Genomic DNA, 13,643 nt, shown 5'->3' on the forward strand with positions numbered 1-13,643 from the left:
TCTTCAGCTTTAACAACTTGAGCTGGAGGCAGACAGGCCAGGCAGACAGATAAACAGACAAACTCATGTTGACCACTGCCAGTAAGCATCATGAGCTCAGTTTTCATCTTGCTGCTTTTCCTAAAGTTGTTTCTAAAGTGAATTCCAGTGAAAAGTGAATAGGATGAAAATTGTGCTACATAATAATTATTTTTATGAATATTTTTTATCAATATTACATATATCATAAAGGGATGAATTGTGCAGGATATATAAAAATTAAATTGTAATTCTATGCAAAGAGTGGAAAAATAATGCTACAAATAATGCTAAGTGAAGTTTTATATAAATGACAAATTTTCTGTGGGTGAAATTTTAGTGATCCATCTTGAACATAATAGAGGCAATATGGGAAAATAAATAATTATTTTTGGATAAACTTATTTACAAAGAAGGTAGTATGATCCAAATTTGGTGGTCATTTGAATTCAGATGATCTTTTAGTGTAATTTCATGAAAAGGTATGGTAAATACTACTTTCAGCAATCCATACACAATTCTAAAATGCAGCAATTAAAACTAGGAAGGGAAGTCTTTCCTTAGAGTTTTGGTTTATAATCTGCCTAACTACACAAGTTTATGTGGTAGAATATATTGACAAAGAACCCTTGCGACAGTGGACAACTTGCCACACTACTCTGTGGCAGGAAACTTATTCTTGCTTGTTAGTGAAGACAAAGGGAATTTTGATAACCAACACACTTAATACCTTTACTCTTTTTTTTAAAAATTTCTTTTCAGCGTAACAGAATTCATTATTTTTACACCACACCCAGTGCTCCATGCAATCCGTGCCCTCCTTAATACCCACCACCTGGCTTCCCCAACTCCCACCCCACCCCTTCAAAACCCTCAGATTGTTTTTCAGAGTCCAGAGTCTCTCATGGTTTACCTCCCCTTCCAATTTCCCCCAACTCCCTTTTCCTCTCTATCTCCCTATGTCCTCCATGCTATTTGTTATGCTCCACAAATAAGTGAAACCATATGATTATTGACTCTCTCTGCTTGACTTATTTTACTCAGCATAATCTCTTCTAGTCCCGTCCATGTTGCTACAAAAGTTGAGTATTCGTACTTTCTGATGGAGGCATAATACTCCATAGTGTATATGGACCACATCTTCCTTATCCATTCGTCCGTTGAAGGGCATCTTGGTTCTTTCCACAGTTTGGTGACCATGGCCATTGCTGCTATAAACATTGGGGTACAGATTGCCCTTCTTTTCACTACATCTGTATCTTTGGGGTAAATACCCAGTAGTAGTGCAATTGCAGGGTCATAGGGAAACTCTAGTTTTAATTTCTTAAGGAATCTCCACACTGTTCTCCAAAGTGGCTGCACCAACTTGCATTCCCACCAACAGTGTCAGAGGGTTCCCCTTTTTCCACATCCTCTCCAATACACTTTGTTTCCTGTCTTGCTAACTTTGGCCATTTTAACTAATACCTTTACTCTTAAATTGATTAGTGAAAAGTTTAAATTTAAAATGTGGTGATTAGTTCAACCATCTTTTTGCATTATTTTTAATTACATATATTATGTATTACTGCTATATTATTTAATTGAAAATGAATTCAGAGTTGGCATCATTTTGTAGAACTGAAGCTGTGCATACATTGTGATCTAGCAATCCTAATTCTAAATACGTTCCAGAGAAATATTTCTTCAAGTGGACAAGGAGATATGTATGCAAGTTTATTGAAATATTATTTGTAAATGTTGCAAAAAATTGATAACAGTCAAAATGACTGTCAGTAAGAGGATATATAAAAGAACTGTGTCTGCATAGTGAAATATTATAGAACAGTTGAGGATAAATATCTAGATCTTTATGTGTCCAAGAACGACCTAGAAGAGATGCAGTAGAGGGGGAAAAAGAGAAGTTTTAAAAACCACAGAAAGTTTAATTCCATTTCTGTAAATTTAAAAACACTAACTATTCTATATTTACTTCTATTATGTTTATTTTCATATTTTTATATGTATACATTTTACTTTTTTATTTACATATTCATATACCTATATATATTTGTGTGTCTAAAGAGAAACATCACACTCAGGAGAGAGGTTATATTTGAGAAGGAGACATAGCTAAAATTAAGGTAGTGGTTAAAAGAGATTTTTACTTCACCTGTAATATATTTTTACATGTGATTTGTATAATCAAAATAAAAATGTGTGGAACTGTGAATAGAAGTAACTATATCAAGTGAAAGCAGTTGTTAATTCTGGATATGGATAATAAAGAATACTCTTATTTGTACTTTTCTGAATTTTTTAAAAATTTCAAAGCCTTAAAAAAGAAAGTGATTTATCTTTTTATATTTACTCCCTTGTATTGTTAGAAGCTCAATTTGGGAGGACTATTAGGATTTATGGTTTGATGTGAGAGGACAGTCTTTTCTGTAATATGAAGCTTCTGTTTTGAAGGGAAACGAAGGGCCTATAGTATTTGGATTTATATAACGTTATCTCCTGCAGGTTTATAGTGAGAATTTCACATAATTTATAAAGTTTCTTTTACACCTTGTAGGTCTATATTGAGAATTTCATATAATTTATAAAGTTTCTTTTAAAAATATAGTACAGACCAAATAACAATGCATGATGTTTAAGCAGTGCATTCCGTCTTACAAAGACGTATAGTCACAATGAGTTATTTTGATTGAATTCCTTTTAAAAAAATGTCATGCATCTTTTTTCTTTCTTGGTGACAGAATTTAATTATTTTAATTGAAAAAGCTCCCATAAAATTGCAATATCCTTCCAAGTCAACTCAAGAGAAATATAAACTGATAGAATTTTAAGGTAATCTTATAAAGATTTTTGAGTCAAGTATTCTAAAATAGTACTACTTTTTATGGTGGTGAAAAATTTTATTTTGAGGAATTAGTTGAGGGGGAGTACATATTTTGTTTTTTTGTTTTTGCTTTTGTGTTTGTTGGTTTCCTGACACACGAATGCTCTGTGAAGTTTTTGCAATATCATTGCCCATGGGTCTCATATTTCCGAACAATTTTTTCATCTTTTTCTTGTGATCCCTACATTAGTGATATAAACTCATCTCAAATAAATTATCAAACTTACAGTTTATTGCCTAGATAACTAAAAAGATGGAGGGACGTTTGATCTCAGGCATAGCTGGATGCAGGGCTTTGTTTTCTTCTCCTATATTTTCACCTTTTTGTCTCTAGTTGACTTTATTTTCTAGTCTGGACACTTATGGTCATAGATACTCATTTTTCATAATCTCTGATCCCAAACACAGAGCATAACTATTTTATTCAGCAGCTCATGAATGCCCCCAATTTGCTTTGCTTGAGTCATATGCTCCCCACAGAAGAAAGAGTGTGTCCAAGGAGACAGTTGTCTGGCCTTAGTCACCCTCTTGAAGGGCACATGACTGACATTTCCACCAAAATCATAGGCAGTGAAGTGAGCTCTCTCACTGAAAGAGGGTCTAGGCAGACCAATACCTAAGTTGGCTATCTGTGCAGAACATTTTGTTTGTTGCTCTGTTGTACCACTGATACTTTATATACTAGTGCTGTAATTATTTGTTTGTAATCTTCAACTCAACTGTGCCTGCCCAGTAGCAAGGACCATATATATTGTTCATCTTTGTGTTCCTATTATTTATGTGGCAATGTAGTTGGTATTCAGTAATTTAAATGTTGAATAAAGTAATGTATTAATTGATGAAAGAGAATGTTGGCTGCCTCTCTTACACTAATTTTTTTTTTTGTTTGTTTACGTATTTTAATATTTCTTTAGAAGGCCGTTATGTTCCTGGACTATTAAGAAAAAATAACTGGGGCGCCTGGGTGGCTCAGTGGGTTAAGCCGCTGCCTTCGGCTCAGGTCATGATCCCAGGGTCCTGGGATTGAGTCCTGCATCGGGCTCTCTGCTCAGCGGGGAGCCTGCTTCCTCCTCTCTCTCTCTGCCTGCCTCTCTGCCTACTTGTAATCTCTCTCTGTCAAATAAATAAATAAAATCTTTAAAAAAAAAAGAAAAAATAACTAATTAATAATAATTTTGCCTAAACCCAAGTAATGATGATATGTTGAATTGATATGTGACATCTGACCTATCAATATTGTTCAAATTTATTATGCTCAATTGGCATGTTGCCATATACAGAATTTGTTTTAGTGCCAGACAAATAGGACAAATGGAAATGGTGTAACTGCTTTTAACACTTTGAAGAGATCTGTAACTAGCTGCACTTTTCTGGTGTCTTTAGACTAGCATATAGCACCTGAAATGCATAATCTGCTATAAACAACATATGTACCTAACAATTATGCATAATGTACCTAATTCTGTCTCGTGGTTAGTCCTTCAGTGCCATAATTTATTTATAAAAATAGAATTAGTTTTTAGACTTCTGGAAATAATAATCATAAATATTATATTATATATTAATAATATAATATATAGGGGTGCCTGGGTGGCTCAGTGGGTTGATGCCTCTGCCTTCAGCTCGGATCATGATCCCAGGGTCCTGGGATCAAGCCCCACATGGGGCTTTCTACTCAGCGGGGAGCCTGCTTCCCTTCCTCTCTCGCTGCCTGCCTCTCTGTCTACTTGTGATCTCTGTCTGTCAAATAAATGGATAAAATCTTAAAAAAATAATATAATATATAATATAATAATATATGATATAAACATATCATATAAATATTAATCATAAATATTATAATATTTCTCCTTTTTATGTTCCCAGAGACTTGAGGTTTAACAGAATACAAGAAATTCCTGGGAGTGCCTTCAAGAAACTCAAGAATTTGAACACTCTGTGAGTACTTATGCTTATCTGTGAGTTTTCTAAAATTATAATCTAGTTGGATTGCAGATTGCCATGAAAAGTCATTTGGAGACTAAAGATAACTAGTATGGGAGTGGAAACTTGTTAGTGCTCTTGTAATCAGAAATTCTCTGCTTCTCTCCACTACCTATATTTTTACTACCTTCTGAATCTGGGAAGTAGTCCTACTTATCTAGTTGTCTTTTATATTATATATTTTTAGAAAGCTTCATGGTTTAAGAAACTAAAAGAATAATTAAATACTTTCTTTATGGATCCTATAGCCAAAGCAATAGGCATGTAATAAAAATGCATGGTCTTAGGGCACCTGGGTGGCTCAGTGGGTTAAGCCTCTGCCTTCAGCTCAGGTCATGATCTCAGGGTCTTGGGATCGAGCCCTGTATCAGGCTCTCTGCTCCACAGGGAGCCTGCTTCCTCCTCTCTCTCTGCTTGCCTCTCTGCCTACTTGTGATCTCTCTCTCTCTCTGTCAAATAAATAAATAAATAAAAATTCATGGTCTTGTGACTATGAAATCCATGCTTTCACCATTATGCCACTGGATCTCCTTATTTGTAATACCACAAATACCACAAAATCATGTATTTAGAGGAAAAGTTACAACTTCATGGTTAAGATCTGATAAAAATTTTCAAAGTCTAAAACACTTATTTTATTCATTCAACAGGTATTTATTATCTGTGGTCTGCTTAGCAGTTTGCTGGCTTAGGGTCCAGACCAAAATACACAGGTCCTCGCTGTGGTATAGCAGATAGTCTGACGTTGTGGATGAAGCATAAACAAAGACCCAGCTGTTAAAACTGTAAAACCCGTAATAAAAATATGGCAACTACTATAAGGGAAGAGAGTAGAATGATATGAGAGATGATGATAGGGGGCTTACAGGTACTAACATTTCTCTATATTTAAAACTATTTATGTTGCATTTAGATTAATCCATAGGGCAAAATCACTGGAAGTTAAGAATATTCAGTGTTGTTAGAACTATGTGGGTATATTAATCTTCTTGACATAATATTTTTGTAATCAAGTTAATAGTATTTTCAACCTAGCTGAATTTATCACTGTGCTATAGCCAAGCCAGTTCTTCTAACTTCAGGGTTGAAATTATAACTTTATACTTGTATTTTTCCCACCTGGATTCTTTCCAATAATTGATGCCTGAATACACATACTTTATCACAATATCTCTGGTTGGGATGATATAAGAGCATAAGAAAGTAAAAACTGCAAAGTTTATTTCTTACTTAACAATAAAGCAGTTGTTCTCAAACCATAATATGTAGAAAAGTTTCCTGGGGAGCTTTTGGCCATGAGGATGGCTAATTCTCTTCCCCAAAGATTCTGATTTAACACTTCTAAGGAGGGACCCAAAGATTTGCATTTTAATGAGCATCTTTAGGGGGTCTGGCACTTGGGGAGCACTATCATTGAAGCATTCAATTGCTATCTACTGAGAAAGTAGATGATAGAAAACCAAATATCTTATTAATTTATCAAATTGTTAATATTACCAAGCGTTATCAAATCTCTTCTTTCAATACAGTTGCCACTTAAAAGTTTTTTGAAGAGTGAAGCAAAATGATGGTCTTTACTGTAGTTTGGCCACATTTTGGAATTATAGCTCATAATATTGCAGTTATTAATAAACAGTCCATTTCCTCTTTTGGTAGAAGCCATACTTATTATTAATTTGTGTCTAAATATTTTTTTTTTTTTTAATTTATTGTTTATTTTCAGCATAACAGTATTCATTATTTTTCACCACACCCAGTGCTCCATGCAATTCGTGCCCTTTATAATACCCACCACCTAGTACCCCAAACTCCCACCCCCCACCCCTTCAAAATCCTCAGATTGTTTTTCAGAGTCCATAGTCTCTATGGTTCACCTCCCCTTCCAATTTCCCCCAACTCCCTTCTCCTCTCTAACTCCCCATGTCCTCCATGCTATTTGTTATGCTCCACAAATAAGTGAAACCATATGATAATTGACTCTCTCTGCTTGACTTATTTCACTCAGCATAATAATCTCTTCCAGTCCCGTCCATGCTGCTACAAAAGTTGGGTATTTGTCCTTTCTTTTTTTTTTTTTTTTTTTTATAAACATATATTTTTATCCCCAGGGGTACAGGTCTGTGAATCACCAGGTTTACACACTTCATAGCACTCACCAAAGCACATACCCTCCCCAATGTCCATAATCCCACCCCCTTCTCCCAAACCCCCTCCCCCCAGCAACCCTCAGTTTGTTTTGTGAGATTAAGAGTCACTTATGGTTTGTCTCCCTCCCAATCCCATCTTGTTTCATTGATTCTTCTCCTACCCACTTAAGCCTCCATGTTGCATCACCACTTCCTCATATCAGGGAGATCATATGATAGTTGTCTTTCTCTGCTTGACTTATTTCGCTAAGCATGATACGCTCTAGTTCCATCCATGTTGTCGCAAATGGCAAGATTTCATTTCTTTTGATGGCTGCATAGTATTCCATTGTGTATATATACCACATCTTCTTGATCCATTCATCTGTGGATGGACATCTAGGTTCTTTCCATAGTTTGGCTATTGTGGACATTGCTGCTATAAACATTCGGGTGCATGTGCCCCTTTGGACCACTACATTTGTATCTTTAGGGTAAATACCCAATAGTGCAATTGCTGGGTCATAGGGCAGTTCTATTTTCAACATTCTGAGGAACCTCCATGCTGTTTTCCAGAGTGGCTGCACCAGCTTGCATTCCCACCAACAGTGTAGGAGGGTTCCCCTTTCTCCACATCCTCGCCAGCATCTGTCATTTCCTGACTTGTTGATTTTAGCCATTCTGACTGGTGTGAGGTGATATCTCATTGTGGTTTTGATTTGTATTTCCCTGATGCCGAGTGATATGGAGCACTTTTTCATGTGTCTGTTGGCCATCTGGATGTCTTCTTTGCAGAAATGTCTGTTCATCTCCTCTGCCCATTTCTTGATTGGATTATTTGTTCTTTGGGTGTTGAGTTTGCTAAGTTCTTTATAGATTCTGGACACTAGTCCTTTATCTGATATGTCGTTTGCAAATATCTTCTCCCATTCTGTCAGTTGTCTTTTGATTTTGTTAACTGTTTCCTTTGCTGTGCAAAAGCTTTTGATCTTGATGAAATCCCAGTAGTTCATTTTTTCCCTTGCTTCCCTTGCCTTTTGCGTTGTTCCTAGGAAGATGTTGCTGCGGCAGAGGTCGAAGAGGTTGCTGCCTGTGTTCTCCTCAAGGATTTTGATGGATTCCTTTCTCACATTGAGGTCCTTCATCCATTTTGAGTCTATTTTCGTGTGTGGTGTAAGGAAATGGTCCAATTTCATTTTTCTGCATGTGGCTGTCCAATTTTCCCAGCACCATTTATTGAAGAGGCTGTCTTTTTTCCATTGGACATTCTTTCCTGCTTTGTCGAAGATGAGTTGACCATAGATTTGAGGGTCTATTTCTGGGCTCTCTATTCTGTTCCATTGATCTATGTGTCTGTTTTTGTGCCAGTACCATGCTGTCTTGATGATGACAGCTTTGTAATAGAGCTTGAAGTCCGGAATTGTGATGCCACCAACGTTGGCTTTCTTTTTCAATATCCCTTTGGCTATTCGAGGTCTTTTCTGGTTCCATATAAATTTTAACATTATTTGTTCCATTTCTTTGAAAAAGATGGATGGTACTTTGATAGGAATTGCATTAAATGTGTAGATTGCTTTAGGTAGCATAGACATTTTCACAATATTTATTCTTCCAATCCAGGAGCATGGAACATTTTTCCATTTCTTTGTGTCTTCCTCAATTTCTTTCATGAGTACTTTATAGTTTTCTGAGTATAGATTCTGTGTCTCTTTGGTTAGGTTTATTCCTAGGTATCTTATGGTTTTGGATGCAATTGTAAATGGGATTGACTCCTTAATATCTCTTTCTTCTGTCTTGCTGTTGGTGTAGAGAAATGCAACTGATTTCTGTGCATTGATTTTATATCCTGACACTTTACTGAATTCCTGTATAAGTTCTAGCAGTTTTGGAGTGGAGTCTTTTGGGTTTTCCACATATAGTATCATATCATCTGCAAAGAGTGATAATTTGACTTCTTCTTTGCCGATTTGGATGCCTTTAATTTCCTTTTGTTGTCTGATTGCTGAGGCTAGGACCTCTAGTACTATGTTGAATAGCAGTGGTGATAATGGACATCCCTGCCGTGTTCCTGACCTTAGTGGAAAAGCTTTCAGTTTTTCTCCATTGAGAATGATATTTGCGGTGGGTTTTTCATAGATGGCTTTGATGATATTGAGGTATGTGCCCTCTATCCCTACACTTTGAAGAGTTTTGATCAGGAAGGGATGCTGTACTTTGTCAAATGCTTTTTCAGCATCTATTGAAAGTATCATATGGTTCTTGTTCTTGTGTCTAAATATTTTAATGAAAAAACCAAGATGAAAAATTACCATTTGTGGTGTTAATTACAAGCTTCATTCTATACTGGTTGTTTTATGTACATTAGCTCCATTTCTCACTCCATTTTGCACTGTGTGATAGATGTTCTTATTTCCATTTTACAGATTAGGAAACTGAGATTCATAACTGTCATGTAATTAACCCCCATTCATACATCTAGAAAGGGGCAGAGTCAAGATTCACCCACACATTGATCTGTTAACTGCTGAGCTATATGGTTTCTCATGATAGCTCTCAGGAAGGCTAGTTCCCTGGAATAACAGATGATGGGTCACTTAAGTAGTAAGTTGTGTAAGAGGGAAAGGAATGAGGTCAGAAATGGGACACTGAAAAGCTGCTGGGATTGGAGAACATGTGCTAGACCAGTGTGGTGAAACCCTAATTGCTCAATGAGTTCCAAGGACCCAACAGAGTTATACTTATGCCGGTATATTCATGAAAGTTAGGGAAAAATAAACCTTTTGGCTGGCATAATTCTGAGCTCCTTGTTGTATGCTTTTTTTACAGTACCAAATTATCATTTTTTTTTAAAGATTTTATTTATGTATCAGAGAGAGAGAGGGGGAGAGAGCGAGCACAGGCAGACAGAATGGCAGGCAGAGGCAGAGGGAGAAGCAGGCTCCCCGCTGAGCAAGGAGCCCGATGTGGGACTCGATCCCAGGATGCCGGGATCATGACCTGAGCCGAAGGCAGCTGCTTAACCAACTGAGCCACCCAGGCGTCCCCCAAATTATCATTTTTTGTAAGAAAATCTCAACATTTAAAATATTTCTCAAATAAGATATAATTTTAAGGTATGATATTATGTTTGATATAATGTGATGAGAAATCTTCACTATGCCTCATCTCATGAGAGCTTTTTATCATGTTGATAAATCAACAGTCACTATTTCACTTATTTGTTTTTATTTAAAGATCTGGCATAGTGTTTTCTTTTCTCTCAAGACTTTGAAGGATTGATGTTTAATGGTTTGCCAAAGGTGTTACTCTGTAAGTAGCCATAACTTTAGTTAAGATATTTGATTTGTCTTTATTTTATTCTGTGATATAGCAAGGAAAGAAAATTTTCTGTTGTAAATATTAGCATAATTTTCTAGTTGGAGATACACAGAAACATTTAAAACAGGCATTAATTTCTGGGATAATAGAAACATGTAGATTAGGTTTCACTTTCCATCCATTACCAGTAATAAGATGTTGGCTGGATGACTTTGTTTCTTATTTACTTTGTAACTTGCTTTAAAGATGAAAAAATAACCACACATGGCTTTATGCTGATCTAGCCAGTATCATACAAACCATCAAGATGAAAAAAAAAAAAAATCCAAAGATCTGAATAAAATGCAAAATGCAAAAAGTTCAGATGTCAATGAAGGCAGCCAGGACTTGAGTAGCTAAAATCTGGGAAAGAAAGGAAGCTCATTGAGCTGACTCAAACCTCTGTGCAACTTTTCCTTTTCTGTCCATTTGCCAAATCATGTTGTAGAAAGATTTAGATTAGATATCAAGATTTATTGTAAATAAAAGAAATTACAGGTATGGATTTGATTCAATGGCAAAGGAACAAATGAAGCAGAGTGAAGAGTCCAGAAATAGACCCATAGGTAAATGGTCACCTGAGATGTCACAAATGTGTATTGGATTGCAGTGGGGAAATTAGAATTATCTAGCAAATAGTGCAGAGTTATGTGGCTATCCATGATGAAAAAGATAGATTATGGCACTATTTCACTACTTTGGTTCACATACAATGATCAATTCTAGATGGTTCATAGATTGTGTAAAAGATAAAAATAATAAGGATTCTAGAAGATAACAGAAAAAATCTTCATATCCTTAGGACAGATAAACATTTCTCAGAAAACACAAAAAAGCAGTAATACTAAAGTAAATGATTGTTAAATTTGATTTCATTAAAATTAAGAACTTCAGCTTTCCAAAGACACCTTTATGAATAAAAAAAGAAGCCACAGGCTGGGAAATTTACAATTATGTATATCCAATAAAGGATTTGTATCAGGAACTCTTACAAATCAATAAGTAAAAGACAAAACCCCAACTAAAAAATAAGTAACATCTTGGAACTGCTATTTGACAAATTACAATATTCAAGTGGCCAATAAACTCATGAAAATGTATTCAACATCTCTCTGCATCAGGAAAATGCAGCATAAGATGACAATAGGATACCTCACACCTCCATTACAACAAAAAACACTCACTTATAATGAGATGATGGAGCTCTTATAAATTGCTGGACTGTAAATTGGCTCAGTTATTTTAGAACACTGGCAGTATCCCCTAAAACTACATGTAGATTTGGTGACTAAGAAATTACACACCTAAGCATATAATCTGCAGAAAGAAGTACATATGTAGTTCAAAAGTTATGTGTTAGAACTTGGTAGAAACATTATTTGTAATACTGAAAACTGGAGAAAAGCCATAATTATCCATAAGTAAATTACCGTAAATTCACAAAATGGAATATTATAGAGTAAATAAAAAGAATGTGTTACAACCACATGCCAAAACACAGATGAATCTTGCAGATGAAATTTTGGGAGAATTATGCTAGACACAAAAGAGGGCATACATGTTATGATTCCTTTCATAAAAAGTTCAAAACCAGGTCAAACAAAATGCAATATTTTCTATATTGATAGAAGCTGAGGTTTACTGGCTGGAAGAGTGCATGAAGGAATTTTCTGTGATGTTGAAGTTATTTGGTTTCTTGGTTGTGTGGTGGGTACATGAATATTTTCATTTTTTTATAGAAAAATATCAAGTGGTATACTTTAGAGGTCATTAAAATATTCACCATAAATTGATAGCATAAGTAAACAGTATTTTGGTGGGAAAATTGTATATAATTTCTTTTCTTCTTTTTACTTTTCTGTTTTTTCCAAATTGGGTATAATGAATATGTAATAATTAATAATGTTAAAAAGAGGTAAAAACAATTGAAAAAAAAGGATGAAAAGATTAAACCTGCTAGACAATCAAGTCTTTGTAAACATAAAGTTATGCAAAATTAACTATAGAACAAACTATATTCCTGTGAGCTATTACAGTTAGAATTACACAGCTAGATGTGGTTGCAAGGGAGGGGGGAGGGGGAGAGAGAGAGAGAGAGAGAGAGAAGCAAACAGGAGAAATCACAAGGAGAAAAATTGGCTTAGAAAATGAGAGGGGCTGAATTTTGTGAATTCTTGCAACCAGCAAAGCATAAAGCCTAGAGTTTAAAAGGTCAGCAGGCTTTGGGATAGAGCTCAGAGGGCAGTGCCCTTTTCATGGAGAGAGTTCAGGCAAACAACCCAGGGCAGAGTGATCTGAAGAACACCTTGAGCACACAGTGGGGAGATTATTCACTCATCTTGGATAGTGGGAGGCAACATTCACAGAGATGGCTCTCCAGGAACAGGAAATAGGCCAGCACAATTTCCCTCCCTTGCTCCTCAGCATAAACACAGAACCACTGGTGGGAAGCAGTAACATGCCACACTGGCTACCTGACTTGCTTACACTAAGTACCACCCCCTGGACTCTTACAGGACTGCCCTTCCCAGGCAAACTTGCCTTAGTCCCAGTGCAGAGTGTCCCTCCCCCAGAAGACCAGCACAAGCCCTTGCCTATACCACATCTCCTGACCAGAAAGTTCTACAGGGCTTCAGTTCTGATGGGGTTAGTGTCAGGGCTCATTTCACAAGCAAACCACTTCACACCTAGTTAAAACTTGCCCCATTCAGACCAAGGACCAAACACTACCCAGAGCAGGCAAAGAGAGCCTCTGCAGATGGCTCAGCTGAAAAATAGAACAGCCACAACAAACAATAGAGCACATGAAACCAGGCCATAGACACTACATGACCTCTTTTTCATAAGGCCATTACTTTCAGTAGCAGTAGACACAACTTTCAGAGCAGCAGACATAACTGGGTTTTCTAACCAGAAGAAGAAAGCAGAGACTTAGACAAAATGCCAAGATGGACAAATATATCCTAAATGAAAGAACAAGATAAAGCCAAGACCAGAGATTTAAGTGAAACATATATAAGTAATATTGAAAACAACAATCATAAGTATACTCACTGGTCTTGAGAAAAGAATAGAAGACATCAATGAGAACCTTATCATAGAGATAAAAGAGTAAAAAAAGAATCAGAGATGAAGAAGGCAATAAATGAGATTGGAAATAGGCTTGATACAATGAACAGCAGGCTGGAAGAAGCAGAGGAATAAGTTAGTGACCTAGAAGACAAAGTCATGGAAAGCAATGAAGGTGAACAAAAGCAGGAAGAAGATTTATGCAACAC

General features: G+C 36.1%; 1 protein-coding gene across 1 annotated transcript in view; it reads left to right on the forward strand.

Annotated features, from left to right (window-relative positions):
• Positions 1-13,643, forward strand: part of PXDNL (peroxidasin like) — a 500,679-nt gene that overhangs the window by 176,698 nt on the left and 310,338 nt on the right. The window contains exon 2 of the mRNA XM_082720100.1: positions 4,766-4,837. Coding sequence (XP_082576226.1) covers positions 4,766-4,837 — 72 coding nt within the window. The remainder of the gene's footprint in view (positions 1-4,765; positions 4,838-13,643) is intronic.

Source organism: Mustela nivalis, assembly GCF_964662115.1.
Source record: "Mustela nivalis genome assembly, chromosome: 2".
Taxonomy (NCBI): Eukaryota; Metazoa; Chordata; class Mammalia; order Carnivora; family Mustelidae; genus Mustela; species Mustela nivalis.